Genomic DNA, 24,833 nt, shown 5'->3' with positions numbered 1-24,833 from the left:
AGTTTACAGGTTGTGTTGTGTTGTTTGGGCATTACCTACTGAGTCTGGGAAGCTGCTGGGTTTGACTCTGGGGCGCTGAGTTGCAGTGCGCGTGTGCTTCGATGCATCCTTCGTCCTGCGTCCGTCATCCTGCGTCTGTACATATATACAACCTTCGGTTAGTAATATAGATTCATTGCATTTGTAGTCTGAGTCTCGACGGCCTGAATTGTGTGGGTGGTTACCTACCAGGTAACGCTTGTGGTTGGTCTGCCATTCGGCAAACATCCGCCACAGTGCCCTCTTTCAGTTGTGAGAAGCAGATCATGAAATGTTGCATAGTTTACTGTCAAATAATGCAAAGAGTATGTGACACGTGTTTCGCCCTCATTTGGGCTTATCAGGTGTACACACTCACTGCACCCCTCAATCGAACCTTGGACGTCAGCATCAGAGACGAAGACCCTTTATGCTGCGCCACAGCTTGTGGTTCGTTTTATTACCCACACAATTCAGGTCGTCAGACTACGAATGCAATGAATGTAATTACTCCGGACCTACAGGCTGTCAAATAAAACGAACCACACATCGTGGCGCAGCGTAAAGGGGCTTCGTCTCTGATGCTGACGTCCGAGGTTCGATTCCCAAGAGGGGAGCAGTAGAGTGTGTACGCCTGATGAGCCCAAATGAGGGCGAAACATGTGTTGCATACTCGTTGCATTATTTGACAGTAAACTATGCAACATTCCATATATATATATATAAACTGCTCAAAAAATTGAAGGAACACTTTGAAAACATATCACATCTCAATGGGGAAAAAAAATCCTGCTGAATATCTATACTGATATGGACTGGGTAATGTTTTAGGAATGAAAGGATGCCACATCATTTGATGGAAATGAAAATTATTAATCTACGGAGGGCTGAATTCGAAGGCACCCCGGAAATCAAAGTGAAAAAATGATGCGGCAAACTAGTCCATTTTGCCGAAATTTCATTGCAGCAACTCAAAATCGTACTCAGTAGTTTGTATGGTCCCCACATGGTTGTATGCATGCCTGACAACGTCGGGACATGCTCCTAATGAGATGACGGATGGTGTCCTAGGGAATCTCCTCCCAGATCCGGACTAGGGTATCATTGAGCTCCTGGACAGTCTGAGATGAGGAACCCTCCACCTACTGCACCAGCATAGGGTCTGACAATGGGATTTAATCCCGATACCTAATGGCAGTCAAGGTGCTCTTGTCTAGCCTGTAGAGGTCTGTACGTCCCTCCGTGAATATGCCTCCCCAGACCATCACTGACCCACCACCAAACCGGTCATGCCAAACGATGTTACAGGCAGCATAACGTTCTCCACGGCTTCTCCGGACCCTTTCATGTCTGTCACATGTGTTCAGGGTGAACCTGTTCCCATCTGTGAAAAGCACAGGGCACCAGTGGTGGACCTGCCAATTCTGGTATTCTATGGCAAATGCCAATCGAGTTCCATGTGGCCGGGCAGTGAGCACAGGCCCCACTAGAGGATGTCGGGTGCTCAGGCCACCCTCATGGAGTCTGTTTCTGATTGTTTGGTCAGAGACATTCACACCAGTGGCCTGCTGGAGGTCATTTTGTTGGGCTCTGGCAGTGGTCATCTTGCTCCTCCTTGTCCAAAGGAGCAGATGCAGGTCTTGCTGATGGGTTAAGGACCTCCTACGATCCTGTCCGGCTTTCCTAGCGTAACTGCCTGTCTCATGGAATCTCCTCCACGCCATTGAGACTGTATTGGCAGACACAGCAAACCTTCTGGCAATGGCATGTATTGATGTGCCATCCTGGAGAAGTTGGACTACCTGTGCAACCTCTGTAGGGTCCAGGTATCGCCTCATGCTACCAGTAGTGACACTGATCATAGCCAAATGCAAAACTAGTGAAAAAACAGTCAGAAAAGACAAGGAAGGTAAAATGTCAGTGGCCTCCACCTGTTAAACCATTCCTTCTTTTGGGGGTCGTCTCATTGTTGCCCCTCTAGTGCACCTGTTTTTAATTTCATTAACACCAAAGCAGCTGAAACTGATTAACAACACCCTCTGCTACTTAACTGACCCAATCAAATAACAACCCCCTCTGCTACTTAGCTGACCCAATCAATATCCCAGAAGTTTCATTGACTTGATGATATACTCTGATTAAAAAGTGTTCCTTCAATTTTTTAGAGCAGTATATATGTTTATATAATGTAAAGGTGACAGACCTTATGGCAAACTCACTCAGTAACTCACTCATCAACAAAAATACTGTTTTCTGTTTAGTTAAAAAGCCGAAATTTCGCAGGATGGTACAACTAGGGCACCAGGTATCTGCTAACAAAGGACATTTCGATACCTCAGTATTTAGAGGCAACACACCCTGCAACACAAAAACTAAATATTCCCAAAATCTCAAAAACATTTTGACTGAATAGATTTAACTGTCCAACCCCACCAACCATTCTTTGATTGTAATGCTTAAATTGAGCAATAACTCAGTGTGGGTGTTACATTGTGGTGCTTAGATTTGTAAAAGGGATGCCACAGAAATTGTGTTGCAACCCTTAAAGCTGTTGCTGCCTGCTCTTCATGTTAACACACTTACGTAAATCTACTTCAAGCACTGCTTTCCATTTACATTTGTATCTGTGGACTGTAAAGGGGGACTACATACCACTGATGAAAACCTTAAAAGAAAATAATGTACTTGAGTGAACAACGTAGACAAATGAAAATCTAATAATGGCAATAATATATACTCTTACTTTCACAATTTTATTACTGATTACCCATTTCATTTGAAATGAATACTGTACATTTTCCTGTAAAACTGTGTTTTTCAATGACCACCAACAAAAGTCATGTCACTAGGAACTGATCTAATGCAGGAATGTTTTCCTTCTGGACATTTATAGCATGTTCAAGAGTAAGCAGCTCCATTGACCTAATATTATTACTTTATTGATGCCTTAAATTCAAGGCAATTTACAACATTCGAGATACAAGTGAATCTTTGATTGACTTTCATTTGTTTTTGCAGTTGGAGCACAAGCAGGTGATGTGACTTGCTCATGGTGACACATATTCAGTAGCAGGATTTGAACCCCCACACACAGGGATTGAAGTTCAGAGTTTTAACCAATACAACACATCGCCAGCAAATAACATTAGCCTTAGGTAAAAAATATATTGTATACAGAAGATCCTTAGACATGGTACTTCTGAATATGCCCGATTAACTAACGGCACTCTAATAGGTCCATTGTCATATGAAATTTCCTGGGTGAAGCTGGGTAACACAGCTAGTGTTTAATATATAGTAGCCTGTCAAGCAGGATACTTACAGATCAAGAAAATCTGAACTTAGTCTGTGCTATTGTATGCAGGAAAACTCCATTTAAAATTAGGAATGCATCGGTATTTAACAAATCTGTAATCATCTGTCATGGTTATTTATGGATCCTTTAGAGATCTAGATAAAAGGTTCTTTCTGTAACTGCCATGTGGATGGTTCTTTTGGGAACTAAAAATGGTTCCTCTATAGCGTCGCTCTGACAAACACTCTGCCTTTATTTTTAAGAGTATTCTGGTGATTACCTTACAATCTCAAGGCCCAAATCTTCCTAATATTCCCTGGAGTAATATAATTAACTATGCCAATATCTAATATTACTGAGGCCACAGTGATTTCATGAAGGATGAAGATCCACTCCATTTGTCATAGTGTAACATTGTTAGAGCTAGCTGTTGGTGAGAAAGCTAATTTTTCCTTCTTTACTAAATGTGATAATGATTTTGCAACTTGGTGTCATTGCTGTCTTGTTCAGAATTTGGAATAGTACGTTAAAATCGATGCTTTAACAATATCATAAACTATGTCCACGTATTTGAACATCATCATTGACATTGTGAACTGTCTCGTGGAATTCCCTGGGATGAATGGAACAACGTGATACCTGTGGACGGGTGGAATCATTGTAGACTAGGAATTACATTTTTCTCTTCCTCTCAGATAACTTTACCTTAATATAGACATGTGATAGGCAAACCAAAAAATAAGTCTGGAGATCAATGTCCAAAAAAAAAGCTCCAGGCTGCAGTATGTATTTGCACAGATACTGCACATTTTTGCAAGTTGTTTTGTGTGACTCGTCAAAAAATATACAGGATTGGTTAATTGACAAACATTGCTCTCACAGTGACACTTTGGTGCAGATAATGAAAACCTGCTTGTTTTTACCTATTATCCATCTGTTATCAAACCAGGTCAGGCTTACCAAAAATTGTTCACTGCTCACTTTGTCAAAAAGAAATCTTAAATCACAAACATGTAAATCATAAACATATAAATTCAATATTTTGGTCATATATTTTTGTTTTCTGTTGAATTACATGTTTTAGAAATATTTGGTTTTGTTGATTGTTGAATTAAACAGTATTCTCTCAGAGTTTAGACTCTGTGCTTGTGCGTCTCGTATATAACAGTACTATAGATACCTTCCTCAAAGAACATGACTGCAATCTTCCAAGCAGCCACTGGAATGGAAGTAAGATTTATTTAAAACTCTAGCAGTTAATTAAAAACATGCAAAACAAGCATCATACCTGCCTCTCAATAAACCATGTTGCACGTCTGCCTTCAGTATTATTCCCACAGGCAAAATCAAATGTGTAAGCGCTGTAAATTGGTATACGGCGGAAAGTAGAATACAGAGTAGCATAACGGTACAGATCATTATACTTCTGACAGATTTTAATGAGGTTTTGGTCAAAACCAGCTGGTGCAGTCTTCTTGTAAAAGAAATCTTGACATGTACTAAAATCTGTAACCACTTCTGCCTTTTGGAACTGTGGTAAACTAAAAAAGGCTAAAACAAGAAATGTTAGAAGAGCCATGGTGCCTCCAGGTATCTGCACAGTGCAGCCAGGAACATTCATATATACCAAAAAATATGTTCACGTGCTAGATTATGTTGGGTTCAATGATCTGCTGGTAAGAAAAGAACCTTGGTACGTTACATATTAACCAACTTAAACCAATTGTTAAAACAAACAATGCTAAGGTCTGTGCATGTGTATGTGTCAATGTCAGGGGTCAATCACTATTTCAATAAAGTTTGTCTTTTAGATAAATGCATTTTGCAATCTTAATACAGTAAACGTTTGTTGTATATGAGTTTATGTGGAGTTGATGCTATTACTGCACCACTTGTGAAAGTTCAAATTTGATTCCTGTTAATACAGATTTTTTACATAAATATATAGATAGAACTTGTATTTCTCCCCAGGGGAAAATGTGGCTACTTACAGAAGCTGTTTAAATGAATAAATAATTACATACACACACACTATGGTCTGAACACACACCAAAATGACAAAAAAGGAAGAAAATTAAAAAGAAAGAAAACTTCTGACTTGGCAGTTACAGTCACAGCGAGGCATTATACAGAAACATTATTCTTGGTATAAAGGAGCCCCCGTAACATTTATTGACTCACTTTTGCTGAATGATTCTTTGGCTGAAAGTCCTCAGTATTGTTACTTTTTTTTTTTATTTCACTCCTTCGCCACTACCTCCAGGGAGTGTATCCCATGACTGCGACTGCCCTTTAATTAGCTTGTTGATTCGGTGGGCCTCTGTTTAAGTGATGTTACCATCCCAGCACACCACAGTGGAGAAAATCTCCTTGCCCATCACAGAGTTATAGAAGATGTGACGGATGTCACATTCCACAATAAAGGAACACAGTCTCCTAAGGAAAAAGAACCTTCTCTGTCTTTTTTATATTGTTCCCCTGTGTTATGAGACCAGTCCAACCCGTCATGAATGTGGACCCCCCCCCCCCCCCCCCCAAGTACTTGTAGAAGTAGACCATCTCTACATCCACTCCCTGAATAATGACTGGACATAGTGGCTCTTTGGTGTGGTGAATGTCAATAACCAGTTTCTTGGTTTTGCTGATGTTAAGTTGCAGACAATTCTCTTTTCACCAAGAAACAAAGTTCTCCACTTGACTCCTGTACTCTCATTACCTTAATTGATACACCCCATAAGTACAGAATCATCTGAGAGTTTCTGCAAGCGACATGACCTGATGTTGTATTTATAGTTTGAGGTGTACAGATTAAAGACAGAAGGAGACAGAACAGTTCCTTGTGGTGCTCCAGTGCTGCTTACATCCACAGCAGAGACACACACAGTCCTCGAGTCTCACAAACGGAGGTCTGCCTGACAGATAAATGATTGGATCAATAAAGCCAGTCTTTGGTCGTTTATGTGTGAAGTACTGCATATCCCTCAGTCACTGCTACGGCCCCTTATGTTTGTGCTCATGGTCCAGACTTCAAAACATGAACTGCTATTACTATTTCTCTATAAAGCACACAGTAACAGTATTTCAACAGAAATCAAACAGGTTAATCTGCCATTTATAACATAGAGTATGGAACTGCTACCTCTGGTAATGGAAAAGTTGTACATATGCCACGCTTCTGTAAGCAGGAACTTTGAATTCATATAAATAGCCTACTTATATAATTTTATTTCATAAATAATATACATTTTTTTCTAATTATCATTGTTGTTGTATTTCTTGCTTTTCCTTATTATTGTAGATTTTTGATATTTGTTCTTGTCATTGTGTTGCATCTTTCTGTGATTAGGAATTTAATGGTCGGCAAAATGCTAAAAAAAGCTGTTTCTGAATATTTGTGGTTGGGGTGGAAGGGAGGTTCATTGCAGCAGGTTTGTGAGGCACAATGACTCAAATACTGTAGCGAAGTAGTAATATTTCTTAGAATTACAGTAGAGTGTTAACACACCCTTTCATTTGGAACCTCACAAACACTTGACTCCAGACCCCTGAGCACTACAACTGCTAACTTGCTCAACCTGAGACTTTTAAACTTTGTCCCTCCATAAACTTGACCATGCTTCAGCAACACCTGGAATAGATAATGGCCAGAGCACTGTGAGCATCTCAGCTAACAGTGAAGGCAGAGAGAACGTAACCTTACAAACCTCTGGAGAATTCATCCTCCCATCCTGATTTGGGTTTATTAGCATTTACTGATGTGCACTGGAGGCTAAGTAATTCTTCAGTACAAGCTAAGTATGCAACTATTTTTGTCATGACGTCTTTCTGTTGCTGTTGTGGCAATGAGGTGGCACCCTAAGCAAAAGGTCATTTCCACAAAGCATTTCACAGCAGTGGACCTGATTCATTGGTGGAGAAAACACTTCCTGTAGGGAGAAAGAACAAAATCTTTGTTAAATCTAAACTTCTCTGGAGCCAGTGGTCTTACTTATTAAGATTTTCATTCTTCTCAGGATCTTCATTACAGAAGCAGGATCAACTGCATCTCCAAATCGTTTCTCTTTCACTTAATTTAAAATCATAGTCTGGAAAATGACCCAAAAATGTTGTACTGCAGTACATGTATAGTGGGAGGTAGCATTTCATTAACAATATATTTAACAGTAATAGCATTACAGCACAATGCTGGTATCACTTTCAGGGTAGACAGATAAAGAACACTTTATTTGTCCCAAGGGGGAAATTTTACTTTTTGCAGAATGCAAATAAATGAATAAATATTTAACATTGACAGTCCCCCTGAAATACACACCAGAATTACTAAAAAGAAAGAAAAAACTTCTGAGCTAGCAAATGATAAAGAGAGCAGACAGTGTCATAGCAAGAAATTATAAAGGCAAATTGACATTATTATAAAGGCGCAGCAGTAGCGTTTCTTTTCACTCTTCTGCTGAATAATTCACCAGCTCAAAGTCCTCAGTGGTAGTGTGTCAGATAGAGGAGGTGCAGCATTGTTCATAATGGCACTCAGTCTTCTCTTGATACTACCACCAGTGTGTCAAAACTGCATCCTATAACTTCCCTTTTGTAGAAAACAGCACTGGCCATCACAGAGTTCTAGAAGATTTGAAGGATGTCACTAGCCACATTAAGGGAACACATTTTCCTAAGAATAAAGACTCTGCTGTGCCCTTTCTTAGATAATTCTACTGTTTTGTGAGACCAGTCATGCCTGTCATTGATGTGGACCCCCAAGTAATTGTAGCAGTGCACTTCCTCAACATCCAATCCCTGAATAGTGAGTTGAGACAAAATTCACCAGTTCCTTGGTGATGTTCCTTGCTGATATTAAACTGCAGAAAGGAAAGTTCTCTACCAGATTCCTATGCTCTGTTTCACAAACCACTCCCTTGTCAATACACCCCATTAGTGCAGAATCATCCGAGTATTTCTGCAAGTGATCTAACCTGGTGTTATATGTATAGTCTGAGGTGTACAAGGTGAATGAAAATGGAGACCATACTGTTCTTTGTGCTGCTCCAGAGGTGTTCACATACATATTAGAGACACAGTCCTTGAACCTCACAAACTGCAGTCTGCTTAACAGATAGTTCATTATTCAGGATACCATAGGCTTATCCATCTGCATATCCCTGAGTTCACCCCTAAACAGTAATGACTGGATGGTACTGAAGGCGCTGGAGTAATCAAAATCCTCATAGAGTTGCCAGCATTGTCCAGACTGGAACAAGCAGATACATTGTTTTATCTTCCACTCCAATCTTTGTCTTTTAGGCAAACTGCAGTGGGTCCAGGTGGTCTTTCACAAAAGGACTCATATAATCCAGGAGTAGCCTCTTGAAGGGCTTCATAATGTGGGATGTAAGGGCCTCTGGTCTGTAATCACTAGGTAAAGATTTTCCACTTCTTTGGAACTGGAAAGACACAGGATGTTTCCCAAAGCATCAACATATTCTGGACCCTAATTTGCAGACTGAACAAATAAGAGATGTCACCTCTTGTCCAGTGCTGCCAGGATGTGCATCCGCTTTCTGCAAAAATGTGGCTTTGAGAATGGATGAACAGAGTAATGTAATTAAGATACCTGATGGCTCAGGGGATTAGGACTCCAAGCCCAGTCACTTTTTCTGTGTAGTTTATACATTTCTCTCCATATTTGTGTGGACTTTCTTCTAGAACTTCAGTTTTCAGGTTTGCGATGCAACAAAGGAACAATGATCCTCAGTACTGAGTGCATTGATGCCTCACAACTAGACAGTAGAAAGAAGGTCATTTTATTAAAGCCACAGATGCCAGCTGAATGAGCTTTGGCCAGAAAAGAAGCTTCCCAAAAATGAAGAGGCCATCTTGAAGACGTGACACTTGTTGTACAGGTTTATGAATGGTGGACTGGCTAGCTTTAATAAGGAAGAACACTTTCCTGATTGGAATGAACTAAATATTTACAGCCGAGTTACAAATTAGACAACCCTGTAAAAAGCGCTTAAGGAAAATGTCAAAGGAGGAAGAGAAAAAAAAATTCTGAAATTTTAGCAAGAGACTGATTGATGAGTCAGTGGTTTCCTAACTGTAGAGGAGAAGGCAAAGACTAGTCCAGGAGTATTTCTAGTCTGGGCCATGTGGCCCATGCTTGTTGATCTGGAGTGCTTTCTGGCCTATCCTGATGTTGCAGCCTGAGTTTTGAGTTGAGTCTGGAAATAAGCACAAGTCTGTATGAGATGTTCTACATTTTAATTACATCTGATGCACAAGTATGTCAGGTTTATGCAATTGTGGAAAATTATGATTGGTCTTGAAGGTTTGTACCATACAAGTTATATGTCTTATATTTTCAAGTACGTGTTCAAATAGAGCACAGTGAAATCATCGGTTTCGTGTCTAACTGAAATGTAATATGTCACCACATTCTGAAATCAAGATGTCATGCTCAACAAGGTGCCACCTGCTGACTCCGTAGAGATATTAGGAGACTTCAGCACTTAATGTGGGCCTTGACGGAAGTAATTCAATACTTGTGATCACGGTAAGCACCTCATTGATCTTAACCAGATTAGTACACTCAAGACAATAAACTCTGGTTACTAGGGTGAAGAGGGGGCATTGTTGTCAAATTATCACCACAGGTATATGTGTTGGGTCCAATGGATAGGCCTCCAAAAACAACAATGAAGGTGTGCTGAGAACTCCTAGTGAGCACCATCAATTATGAGGAATTCTAGTCTTTTACCTGGAAAGGCTACACCTCCATCTCATGTGGAAATGGACTGATTGTGAGTTCACTTGTGGAGACAGGATCAATGAGTTATGGTCCGAAAAATAGCGCATTTGTGTTACTTGCAGAGAAGTAAACAAGTTTGACAATGTACTGAAAGTTGAAGCAGAAGGTGTTCTGAGCAGCCATAGCTTGTAGGTCTCCAATGAGCCTAAGTAGTAGGCAGCTGGTCAATTCAGCTATAGCGGTCACTAAGGCAGAAAGCCAGAGTTGAATGGAAATCACTACAAATGAGAGAGAAAGGGCCTTTATTCTGACAAACATTTTTAGGTCTTTGAAATCTGGAAAAACATATCAAGTTAGAGAGTGGAAACAGAGTTCCCACATATTTTAAAAAGCAGATGACAATATCAGGCAGTTCAGATTAGCTAGCAAAATAAGTGTGAAACACTGATGGTCACCTCTCAATTGAAAAAGGTTTTCAAATTTTGTTAATTAGCAAGAAGAGGGAAGTATATTGTCCAGGGTATTCTTTTAAGTGTGGAGAAACACAAACATTAACTGGGGTGACCATCCTAGAAAGTTGACCATTATTGTGGGTTGATGGAGAGGAAGAGGACTATTAGTAGTAGTACACTGATCAGTATGTCATAGATTGACAGTCTTTAATGGCATGATAAATAAAAACTTATTCAAATACAAACTTTGATCAGTATGTCCTACATTGACACTCTTTAATGGCTTGATAAACAAAAATGTATTGAAATACAAACTTCATTTCATTAATAGAAAATGCAAATCTGCTTAAACGATGTAGTCCTTACTATTGTTTGTATATTCTCATCTTATTAAACCATGTGTAAAAAAGCTACCAAAGGAACACTTCACTTTAGTTAGAATGTTACTCCTGTATCTATAGAAGCCATATTTATAAATGTTTAATCATGTCTACAAAGAATAATATCATGAGAAAAGGAATGAGAATTACATTTTGTTGAGCCCGCACCAATGATCTGAAACCTCTTTTAGTGTAGATTGTACTATGTGGAGGATAGTTTATTTTTATAACTTTTTTCTTAAATTTTTAAAGAAAACATTTAATTTCCGATTTATTATCAGCTTTATGCAATCATAATACGTTTACTCTACATGCACTGTCTAGTCCAGTTATTTTATATTTGTTTTTGCAAGTAGGCTTACAAATAATGTTTATAAGTGAGTTTTACCTCAATTTGTTTGGCCCTTGAAACAGCGATCATACAAAGGCAATTACACCATGACACGTTCAGAAAATAATTAAATGAAAGATGCTCAATATGCTTTATTTTATTAAATTATAGTACAGTTTTGGTATTATGGTAGCATAGTAAAATTGGGTTAAACTTGTGGCCTAATCACTATCTGTGTGCAGTTTGCTTGTTACGCATAACAGTAACACATTTTCCAGCCACTTCCTAAAGGCATGCATGGTTGACTCCATGTCCAAAATGAGTAAGTGTGATTTTATAAGTGAGTTTAACCTATGATAGATGATTGTTCCCTCTACTGTTGATTCCTAACTTAGGCCCAGTGCTTCTTGGATAACCTGAAACTGTCTTTGTCCCCAGAATTGAAAAATGGGTTCCAGAAATGGACATGTTTTCATCCATTCAGTTTCTTAACTTGCTTCTTCTGTTCTAAAGACACTGTGAGCTGGAGCCTTTTCCATTCAGCAGAATTAGATTAATACGTAGAACCAACTCGGGATAGGATGCCAGGTTATCCCAAAGTACATTGGCCATGTTTGAGTTGCCAATTATCAAGAAACCTTTATGTTGAGTGAAAAAAACTACACAAGCTAAAGAAAATCCTTACCAATAGGGAGGAAATGTAAAAACAACTAGTGACCAAGCCACTTTTGTTGTAACATATTTTAGTTTTGAAGAATAACGTGGAGATTTTTTTTCACATTGTGTAAAAGCCACGGAAGCAAATAAACTAAAAATGTCAATTACTATGTTAATAATTAATAATATTGATTCAATATGTCAACATTAAGTAACAAATTTCAATAAAAACTTGGTTATCTAAGTGAAGTAACTAGTACAAATATTAGACCCTTCTGTAAGTTCAGAGTGCTTAGAAACAAACATTATTAAAGTTGGACCAAGCTGCTGTCACAGTTCCTAGTCAGGAGATGCAGGACCTTCTTCAAACATTTGCTTTCCTCTGCTCTGTCAACAAGTAATAGCTGTTCAGACATCAAAATGTTGTCATTTAAACATGGAACAAATTTGCTGAGCATTTAATACAGAAGTCATCCATTTGTTCAGTTTCTGAAAATGTTTTTTCAATGCAGGATTCTGGTGGTCCCAGAAATTATGCTGTGAACCATCACAGCACATATTCACACAATACATACACAGTAATTCATCCAGGGCCAATTTTTAAGCAACTTAAGATTAATGGCTTTGAGATACAGGTGGATATTTGAGTACCCAGAGGCACGGTGGTAGTGCTACTGCCTCGCAGTAAGGAGATCATGGGTTTGGGTCCTCCCTGTGTGGTAGCACTTTTGAGAATTTAGAGAACTGCTATATAAATGTAATGAATTATTATTAGTTTATTGTTAGAGATGCAGGTACTATGGAAGGCATAGTGACAAGTGAAGACATGACAACTCAGATGCCCAGAGAAAGAGGTGGCAGACTAGCACCGATCATTGTGCTAGCATACTTACCACAGAAGGAATCAATTTTCCAGTATTATGATACCTCTTCAAGGCCAAATGTTGTCACGGATTTAGATTTAACTTATTTGGAACAGTCAAAAGATCATCATTAGACAGATGACAGATTGTGTTCACTTTTATCCTTCATGCAAGTAAGGAGAGCGCTGCTGTATCAGTGTATACCAGTGACTGTTAATCAGCTGCTCATAGACAGGACTGTTTCTTGCAAGACACATTACACTCATTCGAGTCGGGAACCCAGATCCAGTAGAAGGAGGTGAACCCAGGGCCGGGGTCATCCTGGTCTCTATCCCGGGGCTGTGAAAATCCTTCATTTTTCTGTTTGTGTAGTGCCTGAAGACAGCAAAAATAGACTATAAGGACAAAGGTGTTTTTATTTTTGTAATAAAAAGTAAAGGATATAAAATCTTTAGGTGCCCGAGTCCATCCAACCATCTGTTATCAAACATGTCAGTACAAGTAAAAGTATAAGGGGCCATCACTCATCACAGCATTGGGAACAAGATGAAAATTAACTTTGCCTAGATGTTACATCAACCCCAATATGACATTTCATGTACTGACAGTTCTCACCATATCTTGGCTTCTTAGTTGAGCTTCACTGCCGTTTTTGGATACATAAAAATAAAAAACAAACCAATCGCCTATTTCTATGTAGACACAACTAATACAATCTTATAAGTGTTATTGATCAAGATGTTGTACTTCTGCTACAGATCAGCCTTTACTCAAAACACAGAATAGCTCCACAACATACTCCATCTATGGCTATTTGAGACAGAGAAGCTCTGCATTGACAAATGGGTGACATGAGGAAACACACATTTATTATTTAACATTTTATAGTATTTTATATTTGCCAGGATAGGTTTCTTTCTTCATAGCTACTGCATGCTGTAGTGCAGATCTGAATACTTGCACTCAAAGCTGGCAGATGAGAGCTGACAATACACCTGCTTCATTATTCAATGGCTGCGGTGAGCCTCACTTTTCACTTTACAAATCCTGGGTATGCAATGAACAGTCCTACTTCTGGGAAATGTCTGCATACAAGACAGGTAAATTTAGACATTATTTGAAAAGTCTGTTGAGTTGCTGTCCGACAGATGTCAAAACTGTTCTAATGATCTCTTTGGTTGTTGCCGTCAGCAGACCATTCCAGTATAGCTGGGTGATAAAAAATGTGGCTTTGAGAATGGATGAACAGAGTAATGTAATTAAGATACCTGATGGCTCAGGGGATTAGGACTCCAAGCCCAGTCACTTTCTCTGTGTAGTTTATACATTTCTCTCCATATTTGTGTGGACTTTCTTCTAGAACTTCAGTTTTCAGGTTTGCGATGCAACAAAGGAACAATGATCCTCAGTACTGAGTGCATTGATGCCTCACAACTAGACAGTAGAAAGAAGGTCATTTTATTAAAGCCACAGATGCCAGCTGAATGAGCTTTGGCCAGAAAAGAAGCTTCCCAAAAATGAAGAGGCCATCTTGAAGACGTGACACTTGTTGTACAGGTTTATGAATGGTGGACTGGCTGGCTTTAATAAGGAAGAACACTTTCCTGATTGGAATGAACTAAATATTTACAGCCGAGTTACAAATTAGACAACCCTGTAAAAAGCGCTTAAGGAAAATGTCAAAGGAGGAAGAGAAAAAAAAATTCTGAAATTTTAGCAAGAGACTGATTGATGAGTCAGTGGTTTCCGAACTGTAGAGGAGAAGGCAAAGACTAGTCCAGGAGTATTTCTAGTCTGGGCCATGTGGCCCATACTTGTTGATCTGGAGTGCTTTCTGGCCTATCCTGATGTTGCAGCCTGAGTTTTGAGTTGAGTCTGGAAATAAGCACAAGTCTGTATGAGATGTTCTAATAAGGGTAAAGGTCTCCATTAGTCTTACCACAGGCTGAGTCTCCTTTTGACCTGTAAACAATTTGCAATAAAAATGCTCAGTTGTAGATAGTGGTGAATATGTATTTCATTTCTATCGGGATTTTGGGGTGCTTTTGTGTGTTTTTAAATTTGTTTTCACTGTCTTGATATTTGTCTTGGTGTCGTATTTTTATTCTGTTGATGCTTAGGTGTTTGTCAATACACATATACACTCATGCCAATGTAAAGCATCACTGGTGTGATTTTATATAATATAAATGGTGAACTGACATCTGTCGTCCAAACGTTGTCACTTTCATATAGTAAGACACTACTATGGTGTCTGTTAGAACTATAAAAAAAATAACAAAAATTAAATTTGCATGTCTAGCAAAAAATATCAAAAAATGAGTATACATGTATTGAATCTTAATATGGTCTCCTTTGGAGGCATTCTAAGTTATTACTATCATTTCTCTGTCATTCTGCATCTATCTTAGCATGCCAGCAACCATATTGTTTATGCGCTGATGCATGATGCGCTTTTCATTATACATTGCCTATATAAGATGGTGGTACCCAGCAGCAAGCATCCAAATGTGGATCAAATTAAATCTCATTTAATTTTAGACTGGTATCACTTACTAAAAATAGCCATAAAGCCACAGTATAAGAGAAGGCCCCTTTATTGGTTTGATGCAGACACCACACAGCTTTTGAGTGAGACAGATGACATATGACTTTTGATATGAGAGATGTGAAACACAGTCTTTGCTATGAGAAAAAAAGAGGGGGTATAGGCTGTCCTGAAGACACATCGACACAGCATGCTGGCAGAGGACAAAAGTACAGTGTCACCTACAACAAGAAAATATACCCCAACAGAGGAGAGGAGAAAGGTTGCACTATGATGGCAGATTTTTTCAAAGAATGCCTTAGTTGGATTAAGAAGTATAGATACTTTAATTTACACTGACATTTCTCTCCTGGCTATACTGATGCGACGCTTGCTTATATGGACATTGATTTGAATTGCTTAAGTTGTATGTGTTCTTTTCCTTCTCATTTCTAATAGTTGATGACTGTTTTCTCTGCAAATAAATATAAGTAGTGATTAAATTAAAATTTCAACATTATCATATTGAAACTTGCTTTGTTTATTGATATCACCTGCCCTGTATCATGAAAGTAATTGTAATTTGTTCAGCTCTTTCAAAGGTAGCATTCAGGAAACCAAAGGAAAAAGGTAACCTGGCAGGAGAAGCTCCTGGCCTCTGTTAGAGTAAATGTTCAGCCCTTTAGGAGTAACAATGAAGGAGTGAAAGGATATAGGCAACACTGTGGCCCCTGATAAGATATTAAAGTTGAGGTAGCCAGCGTCTGCTTTTGCTCATGTGTTTGAAGTGTAGGCCTTACAGTGATAGTTTCGGTGTTGAAGGGTGTAGGCTTGCAGACAGGATGGCCCTGATAAGGTATTGAAGCCGAAGTAGCCAGCCTCGGCCACTACTGTTTGTGATAAGAATGAATGAATGGTAAATAGGTCAGTGTTGCAGGGTGTACATATGAATTAAGGCTAATAATTCAGGCATTTCCAGCATTAATTTGTCCACCAATATAAAAAGAGCTTTACAGGTTGAAGAACCGTCTGTGAACACCTTTAAACGATAAACGCATGGATTCTTCCTGACTTGTGCCCAATGCTTGCTGGGATAGGCTGCAGTTTCCCTGCTGCCCTGCTTTAGATAAGCAAGTTTAGAAAATGGTTGGCTGGATGGATATGCAGTATATATTGCTCAGAATCTCAGGTGCTGTTTCTGTTATTTTATGACTGTCCATACACTTATTTAACTGCTCTTACTCTCATCTCAAAGACTGATTGCATATCTTCTGCATTGACTATTTAAGTCTTGGCTATCCTTAAGCCTTGACACTAAATAATAGTTTTTCTGTGTTTTCCTCAATACAGCTAGGTCGGATTTGAACACTGCTTCAACCCCAAGGGCCCCCTAAGTCCACACCCCAAATAGTTTTCATGCTTATATCTGTCAGAAAACAGTAAAATTTATTTTTCTGATTTTGGTAACTTTTCAGGCCGGCAGGTGCGAAGTTCTTTATTTAAACTGTAAGTGACTGAGATGGCATCAGAGAGCAACATGGTGGAAGTAAGTGGCAAAGCCCAGTAGTGATTTTTTGACTACAACACTGAAAGCATCAATAGTAAGTGCATTGTCTTGGATCAGGATACATTTTGTGCTGTAAACATTAAGAGTAAAAACCCCACAAACATTAAAATTCACCTACAGAGTCAGACCTATTTCTGGGCAAAGGAAAAGAAAGAATGAAAAGCACCAGTAATCAGAACGCATTTGCAAGTCTAAGTCCATATACTGTAATGCAAGACAGCAAATGTTGACATTATGTTTGGCAGGGGCAGCATCTTAAGGATCATACTCAGTTGAACACAAATAATGCAAAGAATCCCAAGTTAGAATATTTATTGAAACTCACATGTCTACACGGCTAATGCTATTTCTCTCAACAGCTAATTTAATATGAAATGCGCTGCATGAGTAAAAGTTATGGTGGGATAGTAAAAAAGTGAATTGTGCAATGGAGAATTAAGTATCTCTCCTTTACGTTTCTGTAGTATTAGACTACTTCAGCCATTTGTTGTTTGCTTTATTCTAGCTAAGGTTGGGCAGATAATTTGTATGGAAACGTGCAGTTTATTCAGCACAAACTCTCAAAAAATATAACTCATATAATTGTTAATTTTCAGTATCTTGTTTGATTTTTGCTTCTTTGTGACAGGACATAAATGTAGGTAGGTCAACTAACATTTTAAACAAATATTATATCCAAACCCATTAAGTCCACATTTCTGTACGATTGTAATAGAAACATCAACACCATAATAACAGTTTAACCATGCCATAATTAATAAAATTATAACTGAAGCTGATAAACATAAAATAGAATTTTATAAATAAAAAACTAAATTAAAACTGAAAATACATTATAAAGTTAATTTAGAACTAAACTGAATTTTGAAGTATGATTAGAAAAAATATATAAATAGAAATTATTATAAAAAGCTAAAATTATAATAACCTTGCTACTAAAGCACAAGTTTATTCTTCCATTGCATTTTAGTAGCCAGCTTTATATGAAAAATTTGCTGTTTTATTTTTGTTTTGTCATTTTCTTACCTTTTAAAATTCTCTGGAGGGAGTATGTTGCCCTCATCATCCAGTGGAGGTGCTCGAGCCTCACTTCTGACTCTAAGCTGCTGCCACTCTTTTCTTTCTGAAGTGGAGCCACTGACTGCAAATGCTCTCCTACCAGGGCTGACACAGGTTTGAACAGGCAAGTTGGAGAGTGGTGGGCATTTTTGTGAAAGAAAATGCACGTAAGTGTTACTGCCCATTCTTGAAGGCTTGGGTAAAGACAGAGGGTACAAGGAAGCAATGGCATCGGTGACCGTGGAACGGCAAGAAGGAGGTGCCTCAGCTATCCAGGTTTGATTCTGATGGGGATGATCCTGCTCCCCTCTACACTCTAGCCACAGCTGATAGTGGCTGTTGGATTTGCTAAGAGGATTGAGGATTCCAGGAGAATGAAGTCTTTGCCGAACTTTCAGTTTTATGTCTGGGCTCAGTGGTGTTGGGTGGTCTGTTCTCCTTGGACCTGGTCTTGGTGAGAAGCCTGTTAGTTTTGGCTTAGGCCAAACAGCCATTTCCATCTTCTGCTTTGACTACAATACTTAAAAAATGAGTACATGATTACAATTATATTAATAAACATTTAACTTTTAGTCTCATGTAAGCTTAAAGAACGCTGCACCAGAAAGCTTGGTGGTTTTAAGTCAAGTCAAAAGCATGTGTGTCACTCTGCTTCTAAGTGTTTGCACAGGTATGGGGTGTGGGTGTGTGTGCATGGCCTGCGGTGGGCTGGCACCCTGCCTGGGGTTTGATTCCTGCCTTGTGCCCCGTGTTGGCTGGGATTGGCTCCTGCAGACCCCTGTGACCCTGTAGTTAGGATATAGCGGGTTGGATAATGGATGGATGGATGGACAAGTGGCATAGTCTCCCTCTCCAAGTCGTGCATTCAAACCCTGGCACAGTATGTGTAGATTTAGCATGTTCCTCCCATGCGTACTCAAGTTTTCTCACATTTTCATTCCAAAAGCACTTTGGTTATTTGCACTGGCAACCATAAGATGGTCCAGAATAAGGGATTGTGGGTGTGTGTTCCTAGTCTTTGACTGGCATCTTATCTTGGTATATAGTTTCCTGCCTTGTTTCTGATACTGGCTCTTCAAAGTCTTGTATTAGAAAATGCCAGGTTACAAAAACAATCAGTGGGTGCACTGACAAATAAAACAAATAAAGCTGATGCTGAATGTTATTTTAGCTTAATATTTTGAAAGCAGCAGTACAAGTAGTACCTGAAGCTGGCTGAATTGATTTAATCCAGATGTTGAAAGACCATTCCTTGTGCCCAGGTCAGTTCCCAGCTGCTTTCCTCTGCATTCACAGGGGTTTTGAAGGGACATGCAGTTAGGCACTGTTTCAGTGTGAAGGATTATATGTTTGTATGTCCAGCATTTTCTTGGTCCTGAAAAATCAGTCAGAAAATTAATGCAAATGAAGCATATGACACATTTCATCAAATTCTTTAAAATACACAGTAAAACCACCAGTGTTAAAATGACGCATATTATGTGTTTATATTTGCCGAATGTTTTTTATAGAATCTTTCATGTTAGCCAATAATGCACTAGACTAACGCACATTATTAGAAAATTGTTCAGAGGTTTCAGCTAACCGCTAGCATTAAATTTGTTTTTGGTGGGTTTTAGAAGGACATTTTACCTTTATATTCTCAAAACGTATTTGTCTGTATAGCTGTGTAGGTGCATAATTTTTCCATATTTACTAAACACAAAAAGAAAAAGACCGATTTCAAAAGTCGAATTTATTCTTATGATACAAGATTGGTTTGTTTTCTCGACACCTTTCTCGGGTCTAAAAATGGATGGAGGTGAGTTTATTTTCAGCGATGCAAATTCTTCCAAACCCGAAACGCGCTATACAGATTAAGAGCGACTGGAGATTAGTAGATTCCATGCCAGGTGGAGGCGCAGGCGGACAAGTCATCTACCTTAGTTAACAAACTGGACGTAAGGGCCCCAGAAAATCGATTCTCTGTCAAGTTTGACTACAAACTTTCTGTCGGTGACCTACTGAGGTGTCTACTTTGTATTTTTTGACGATTTCTCCTACCTTATCAGATTATGCTTTCCAAGAAAACGCCATTACCCACGCACATACAAATCCTCTTCGTTGTTTCTTGCTTTGCTACAATGTTTCCAGTGAATGGGAATAGAACGATGTGGAACCATATTTAAAATTGTAACTTTTTAAGCGGACTCGAGCGCTAAATGTCCTGAAGAACAACACATTCTACTGCCACTTTCGAAGAAACATCTGGGCTCGTTTGCAAACTAAATCACATCCATAGCAACAGTCACGCCTATCCCCAGTTGCGCATGCGCTGCCTGTTAGACCTACGTTTTAACATTCTATGGGTCGCAGTAACGTTGCCCTTTTATTACTTGGTCTTTATTTTAATTCGGCACAAACTATCCAGTTCATGACACGTATAGCATCTGCGATAGAACATGGCAAACACTGCGTTTGGACCTAATAAACGACATGACAGATACTTAAACGTTCATGGCAGCAACACTCGTGAGCGTCGTTCATCACAGATGTTGGGCGATTCTGCTTGTTTTTTTTACAAACTTTAATGCAAAAACATAACGCGTATAAGATGTCAGCGTCATCCGTGTGCTAAACTGGTGGAGAATAACCTGATTGTGGAATGTGAGCTTTTGAATATCACGAACCACGATTTTTTCTGTTTTCTCTCGCTTTGAAAAATATATATATATTTTCACTATATAACACCATATTGTCGATTATTTTTGTTTGGGACAGGGATTTAAGTTTTATTTATTTTATTTTAGTTAATGACTTTAGATTGGGATACCCTATTCATTTTTATTTTGTGAGATGCTGTGCTCTTTCTGTCAAATGATAAGATTTTGGGATAGTCTAATAGTTTTTTATCAGGTGTTTGTAAATTCTTTTGTTTATACATATAAACAATATATTTTTAATTATAAAACTAAGGTTAACATAGACACTACTAGCATAATGAGAGCTTGCACTCTGTAAGATATTATTTTTTACTAGTGGAGCGGATAATACAGTTACTATGAGAGTAGAGAAAGAGAGAAATGTATAGAATTCTAATGGAGTACTAATGAACTGGAGTGACTGCAGGAGCAAGTGGAACAGGTCAGCTAAGAAACAATTCAGGGTAGACAGAGACAGGTATCTTAATAATGTAATTATTTTAAATGACCAAATACAGAAAGGATCAATGGGATATTCATGGGAAATCAAAAGATGTGCTTGCAGGCATTAAAATAATATAAAACAAATGCACATCTCATTACTTAAGAAACAGAACTGAAGATTGAAGTGAAGAATTTCTATGGTAAGAGATTATACAAATAAACGATTTTAAATACTGTATCTTTACATAGCTGCGGTGGGCTGGCACCGTGCCTGGGGTTTGTTTCCTGCCTTGCACCCTGTGCTGACTGGGATTAGCTCCAGAAAACCCCCGTGACCCTGTAGTTAGGATATAGCGGGTTGGATAATGGATGGATCTTTACATAGTATTTTACTACATATATTGTATTTACAAAACGTAAATATGAAGGTTAAAAAAGGATGCAGGCACGACTCAAATGGTTGGAGGTGCTACCGTACTTCAACAGTATACGCTGCGGCTGGCACTAAGATCACTCTTTCTATTAAATGTGAACCCTCACTGTGGTTTTCTGTCAGTTCTTTCACGATTAAGTTGACTTTTTGGTGAGGTTTTAATTTTGGGGCTACAGGGCTATCAAATTGATCATTAGTGAAAACCATTTGTCGTTACGTTGCCTGCAAATAGTGAGTAATTTCTTGTTAGTCAGACAGTGAGTCAATTGCAGACATGTAGCTAGTTTTATACACAGCATATAATAGATTCTCAACAACATACTGTGCATGCCATAAGTTATCATCAGTTTCTTTTTTTAAGTACAAGCTTAATGTTATTTATAGCCTGAAAACATTGTTGTGCATTTGCATTCAGGATATTAGAGTTTCATCAGATTTTCACCATAGCAAATGAAGACGAGTACTGTTTGTGTTATTCTTTGTAGATAAGTTTATTGTAGACATGTGCAAATCAACTAATAATACTTTTATGCATATTTACTTCATTATTTTGACAGATGTTGCAATTTTGCAGGCTTCCTGTCAACTACAGTAAGTCATGCTTTTTGACTTTTATTGCACAGCAGTCAGTGATATAGTAGCCAATATTACTTTCTTGCATTTTTTGCAGAGCTGGCAAGTTGGGCCACTTTCACAGACATGAATGTGATGACACGATGATCGATGAGTGAATGATATGAACCTGCACTCAGTGTGCAAGATCACATTAAACATCAGATGTCCATAGTCTAACATTGGAAATTTGGATTGTTACAAAAATTAAAATACCACATCATCGCCTACCTTTTCATTTAAAGTTTTAATAATATATGAAAGTACAGTATACTGTTATTGAACCCATGCATGTGGAGAAAAGGTTCTTTTCTAACAAAGGTTTCACTGGTAAAGGGAAGTAAAGCAGTAGTGCCCAGATATACATACAGTATAGGTAATTGAATTGAATCGTAATATCTATTATAATAAAAAAATCTTGGGAGGAGAGATGAGACGTGACTTTCTCAGAGAGACACATTCACGTCCCGCGAGATGAGACTTTGTGCCAAGAGATTTAACCACGCCTGGGGCTGGAAATAAAAGAGAAAGAGTAGACAAAGTAGAATGTTGTAAAGAATTCAAAAACATTGGCGTGATATACATGCAGAGCAGGTCAGAGATAAGGAAAGTACTAAAATTCGAAAGTCTCAAAAAAATGATAGTAAAGATCGCATTAGTGCAAACAAATGGAAATTATTACTCGGTGAAATAATGGAACAGTGAAAAGAGATCGAATATATTGTTCGGATTTAAACTTTAAATCCTAATTCATGTTGCCATCAGGGAAAAGTAGTGTTTTTTCCCAATGAAGAGGCATATCCGTGAGAATTAAAAGATTTGTTGTTTGGTGAAAGTGAAATCAACATATGCTGTCACGCTTGGGTCACAGAGTTGCACAGATACACAGGAGATTTTAGAGACAGAAACGCTATTCAAACACTTCAAACAAACATAAGTCTCTTTCAGGAGTGAATCGAGCTCCGTGTGTAGTCGGAGAGGGACAATTCCATCTCTCAATTAAAAGAATAGAATATCTTCTTCTTCATAGGGGCACGCCTCGGGAGTGGGACCCCCCACAGGAGCAGAGGATGTCTGGGGTGAAGAGAGACAAGGCAGTGAGACAAAAGGACAGCTGCTGTACAGGCTTTTAAATGTCTGAAGCGCCACACGAAATACAGATCACGCAGCACAGCAACGGTAGCTGATTGACCAAAGAGGGGGTTAAAAAAAAAAAATAACCCAACTATTTGTTTCCCATTGTATCACCGTTTAAGAAGGAGTTTCAGAGGAGCGACCGCATCTCCTTGGGGTGAGTTCAGCCCCTCTTCACAACGTGAGCATCAGAGATGCAAAGTGGGAGGGGTTGGCGAGCGAAGCGAAGCCCCCTAGTTATATGTAAAAATACAGTTAAAAAGAAATGAGATAAAATAACAATGGAATCAGTAGTACAGTAAAATAATACCACTGCACTGGGGAGTAGCTGTATGATAGCAGCAGCAATATGTATGAGTCTATTTCTTAGCAATGACTAAAAAAATATTTAAACTGCCTTAATTTGCTTATTTTTGTTCAGTGTATTTATGGCCATTGGAATGAAACTATTTCTGAATCTATCAGTCCGTTCTTTCAAAGATCTATAATGTCGACAAGAGGGAAACAATTCAAACAGGTGGTGACCAAGGTGTGAAGGATCCTTAATGATGTTTTTGGCTCTGGTGAGATAGCAGGAGTAGGTGATATCTTCTAGAGAGGGCAGATAACAACCTGTGATTTTTTCTTGCTGTGTTTATAACACTCTGGAGAGCCTTCTAGTCTCTTGTTGTGCATTCGGCATATCATACTGTGATGTTCCTGATGGTTCAACAATAAAAAGCCACCAATATTGCTGTGGTGTTCTCACACCAGGAAAGGTCTTCTGAAATGTAGGTTCCCAGGAATCTGAAGGAAACAGCCTGCAACTGCTAATTCCCTTTCGAAGTAAGCCACAGCCCCATTGCTTTAATAAATGGAAAAAGATACACAGACAATAAATTACTGGTGACTGTGGGAAAATTTACTTCCTACAGCAACAACATAGTACATAAAGTCATAGTGCATTAAAAAAACACTGTAAACTATTAGAGAGGTTTAAGACCCAGAACTATATACACGGTTTACTATGCCACACAGTGTAGATTTAATGTAGCGTCTTTTAAGAAATATTTTCCCTGTGTCCATGGTTTTATTATGACTGGCAAGTGACTAATGGTGCTCTTGGAGACTTTGTCCTGAACGCAATAGGCAGCACTGGGCGAAATGGCTTCCAATTCTGGCATCGTTCTCATTTCTAACATTGTTTGTAGTATATCTGTGTTAGTCCTGTAATACAGATAATGTCCAGTCATATGAAAAAGTTTGGGAACCCCTCTTAATTCTTTGGATTTTTGTTTATCATTGGCTGAGCTTTCAAAGTAGCAACTTCCTTTTAATATATGACATGCCTTATGGAAACAGTAATATTTTAGCAGTGACATTAAGTTTATTGGATTAACAGAAAATATGCAATATGCATCATAACAAAATTAGACAGGTGCAGAAATTTGGGCACCCCAACAGAGATATTACATCAATATTTAGTTGAGCCTCCTTTTGCAAATATAACAGCCTCTAGACATCTCCTATAGCCTTTGATGAGTGTCTGGATTCTGGATGGAGGTATTTTTGACCATTCTTCCATACAAAATCTCTCCAGTTCAGTTAAATTTGATGGCTGCCGAGCATTGACAGCCTGCTCTAAATCATCCCATTGATTTT

At 38.6% G+C, this 24,833-nt stretch overlaps 2 protein-coding genes across 9 annotated transcripts in view; both read right to left on the bottom strand.

The window, feature by feature from the left end:
* Positions 1-4,931, bottom strand: part of LOC114653417 (uncharacterized) — a 30,916-nt gene extending 25,985 nt beyond the window's left edge. For 5 of the 7 annotated variants that reach the window (XM_051921596.1, XM_051921537.1, XM_051921565.1 and 2 more), the window contains exon 1: positions 4,602-4,930. In XM_051921596.1, coding sequence (XP_051777556.1) covers positions 4,602-4,892 — 291 coding nt within the window. In that variant the 5' untranslated portion in view covers positions 4,893-4,930. Of the gene's footprint in view, positions 1-4,601 lie in introns of all 7 variants that reach the window. The other 2 variants (XM_051921720.1, XM_051921470.1) reach the window with 2 other exon arrangements.
* A 6,411-nt stretch (positions 4,932-11,342) lies between these two features.
* Positions 11,343-20,159, bottom strand: LOC114653407 (testis-expressed protein 52-like). 2 transcript variants are annotated; one of them, XM_051922401.1, is made up of 4 exons: positions 19,968-20,159; positions 19,094-19,263; positions 17,856-18,408; positions 11,343-13,110 (listed from the first exon to the last, which is right to left on the bottom strand). In XM_051922401.1, exons 3-4 carry the CDS (start codon positions 18,386-18,388, stop codon positions 12,894-12,896), a joined length of 750 nt encoding a protein of 249 aa, XP_051778361.1. In that variant the 5' UTR covers positions 18,389-18,408; positions 19,094-19,263; positions 19,968-20,159; the 3' UTR covers positions 11,343-12,893. The 2 variants fall into 2 exon arrangements, with proteins under 2 accessions (XP_051778361.1, XP_051778359.1); XM_051922399.1 differs by having other exon boundaries at positions 19,976-20,159.
* Positions 20,160-24,833: the final 4,674 nt, after the last annotated feature.

This window comes from Erpetoichthys calabaricus, chromosome 1, assembly GCF_900747795.2.
Source record: "Erpetoichthys calabaricus chromosome 1, fErpCal1.3, whole genome shotgun sequence".
NCBI classification, from domain to species: Eukaryota; Metazoa; Chordata; class Cladistia; order Polypteriformes; family Polypteridae; genus Erpetoichthys; species Erpetoichthys calabaricus.
The sequence above is the reverse complement of the archived record's forward strand: the minus strand, read 5'-3'. Positions and strand labels throughout refer to the sequence as shown.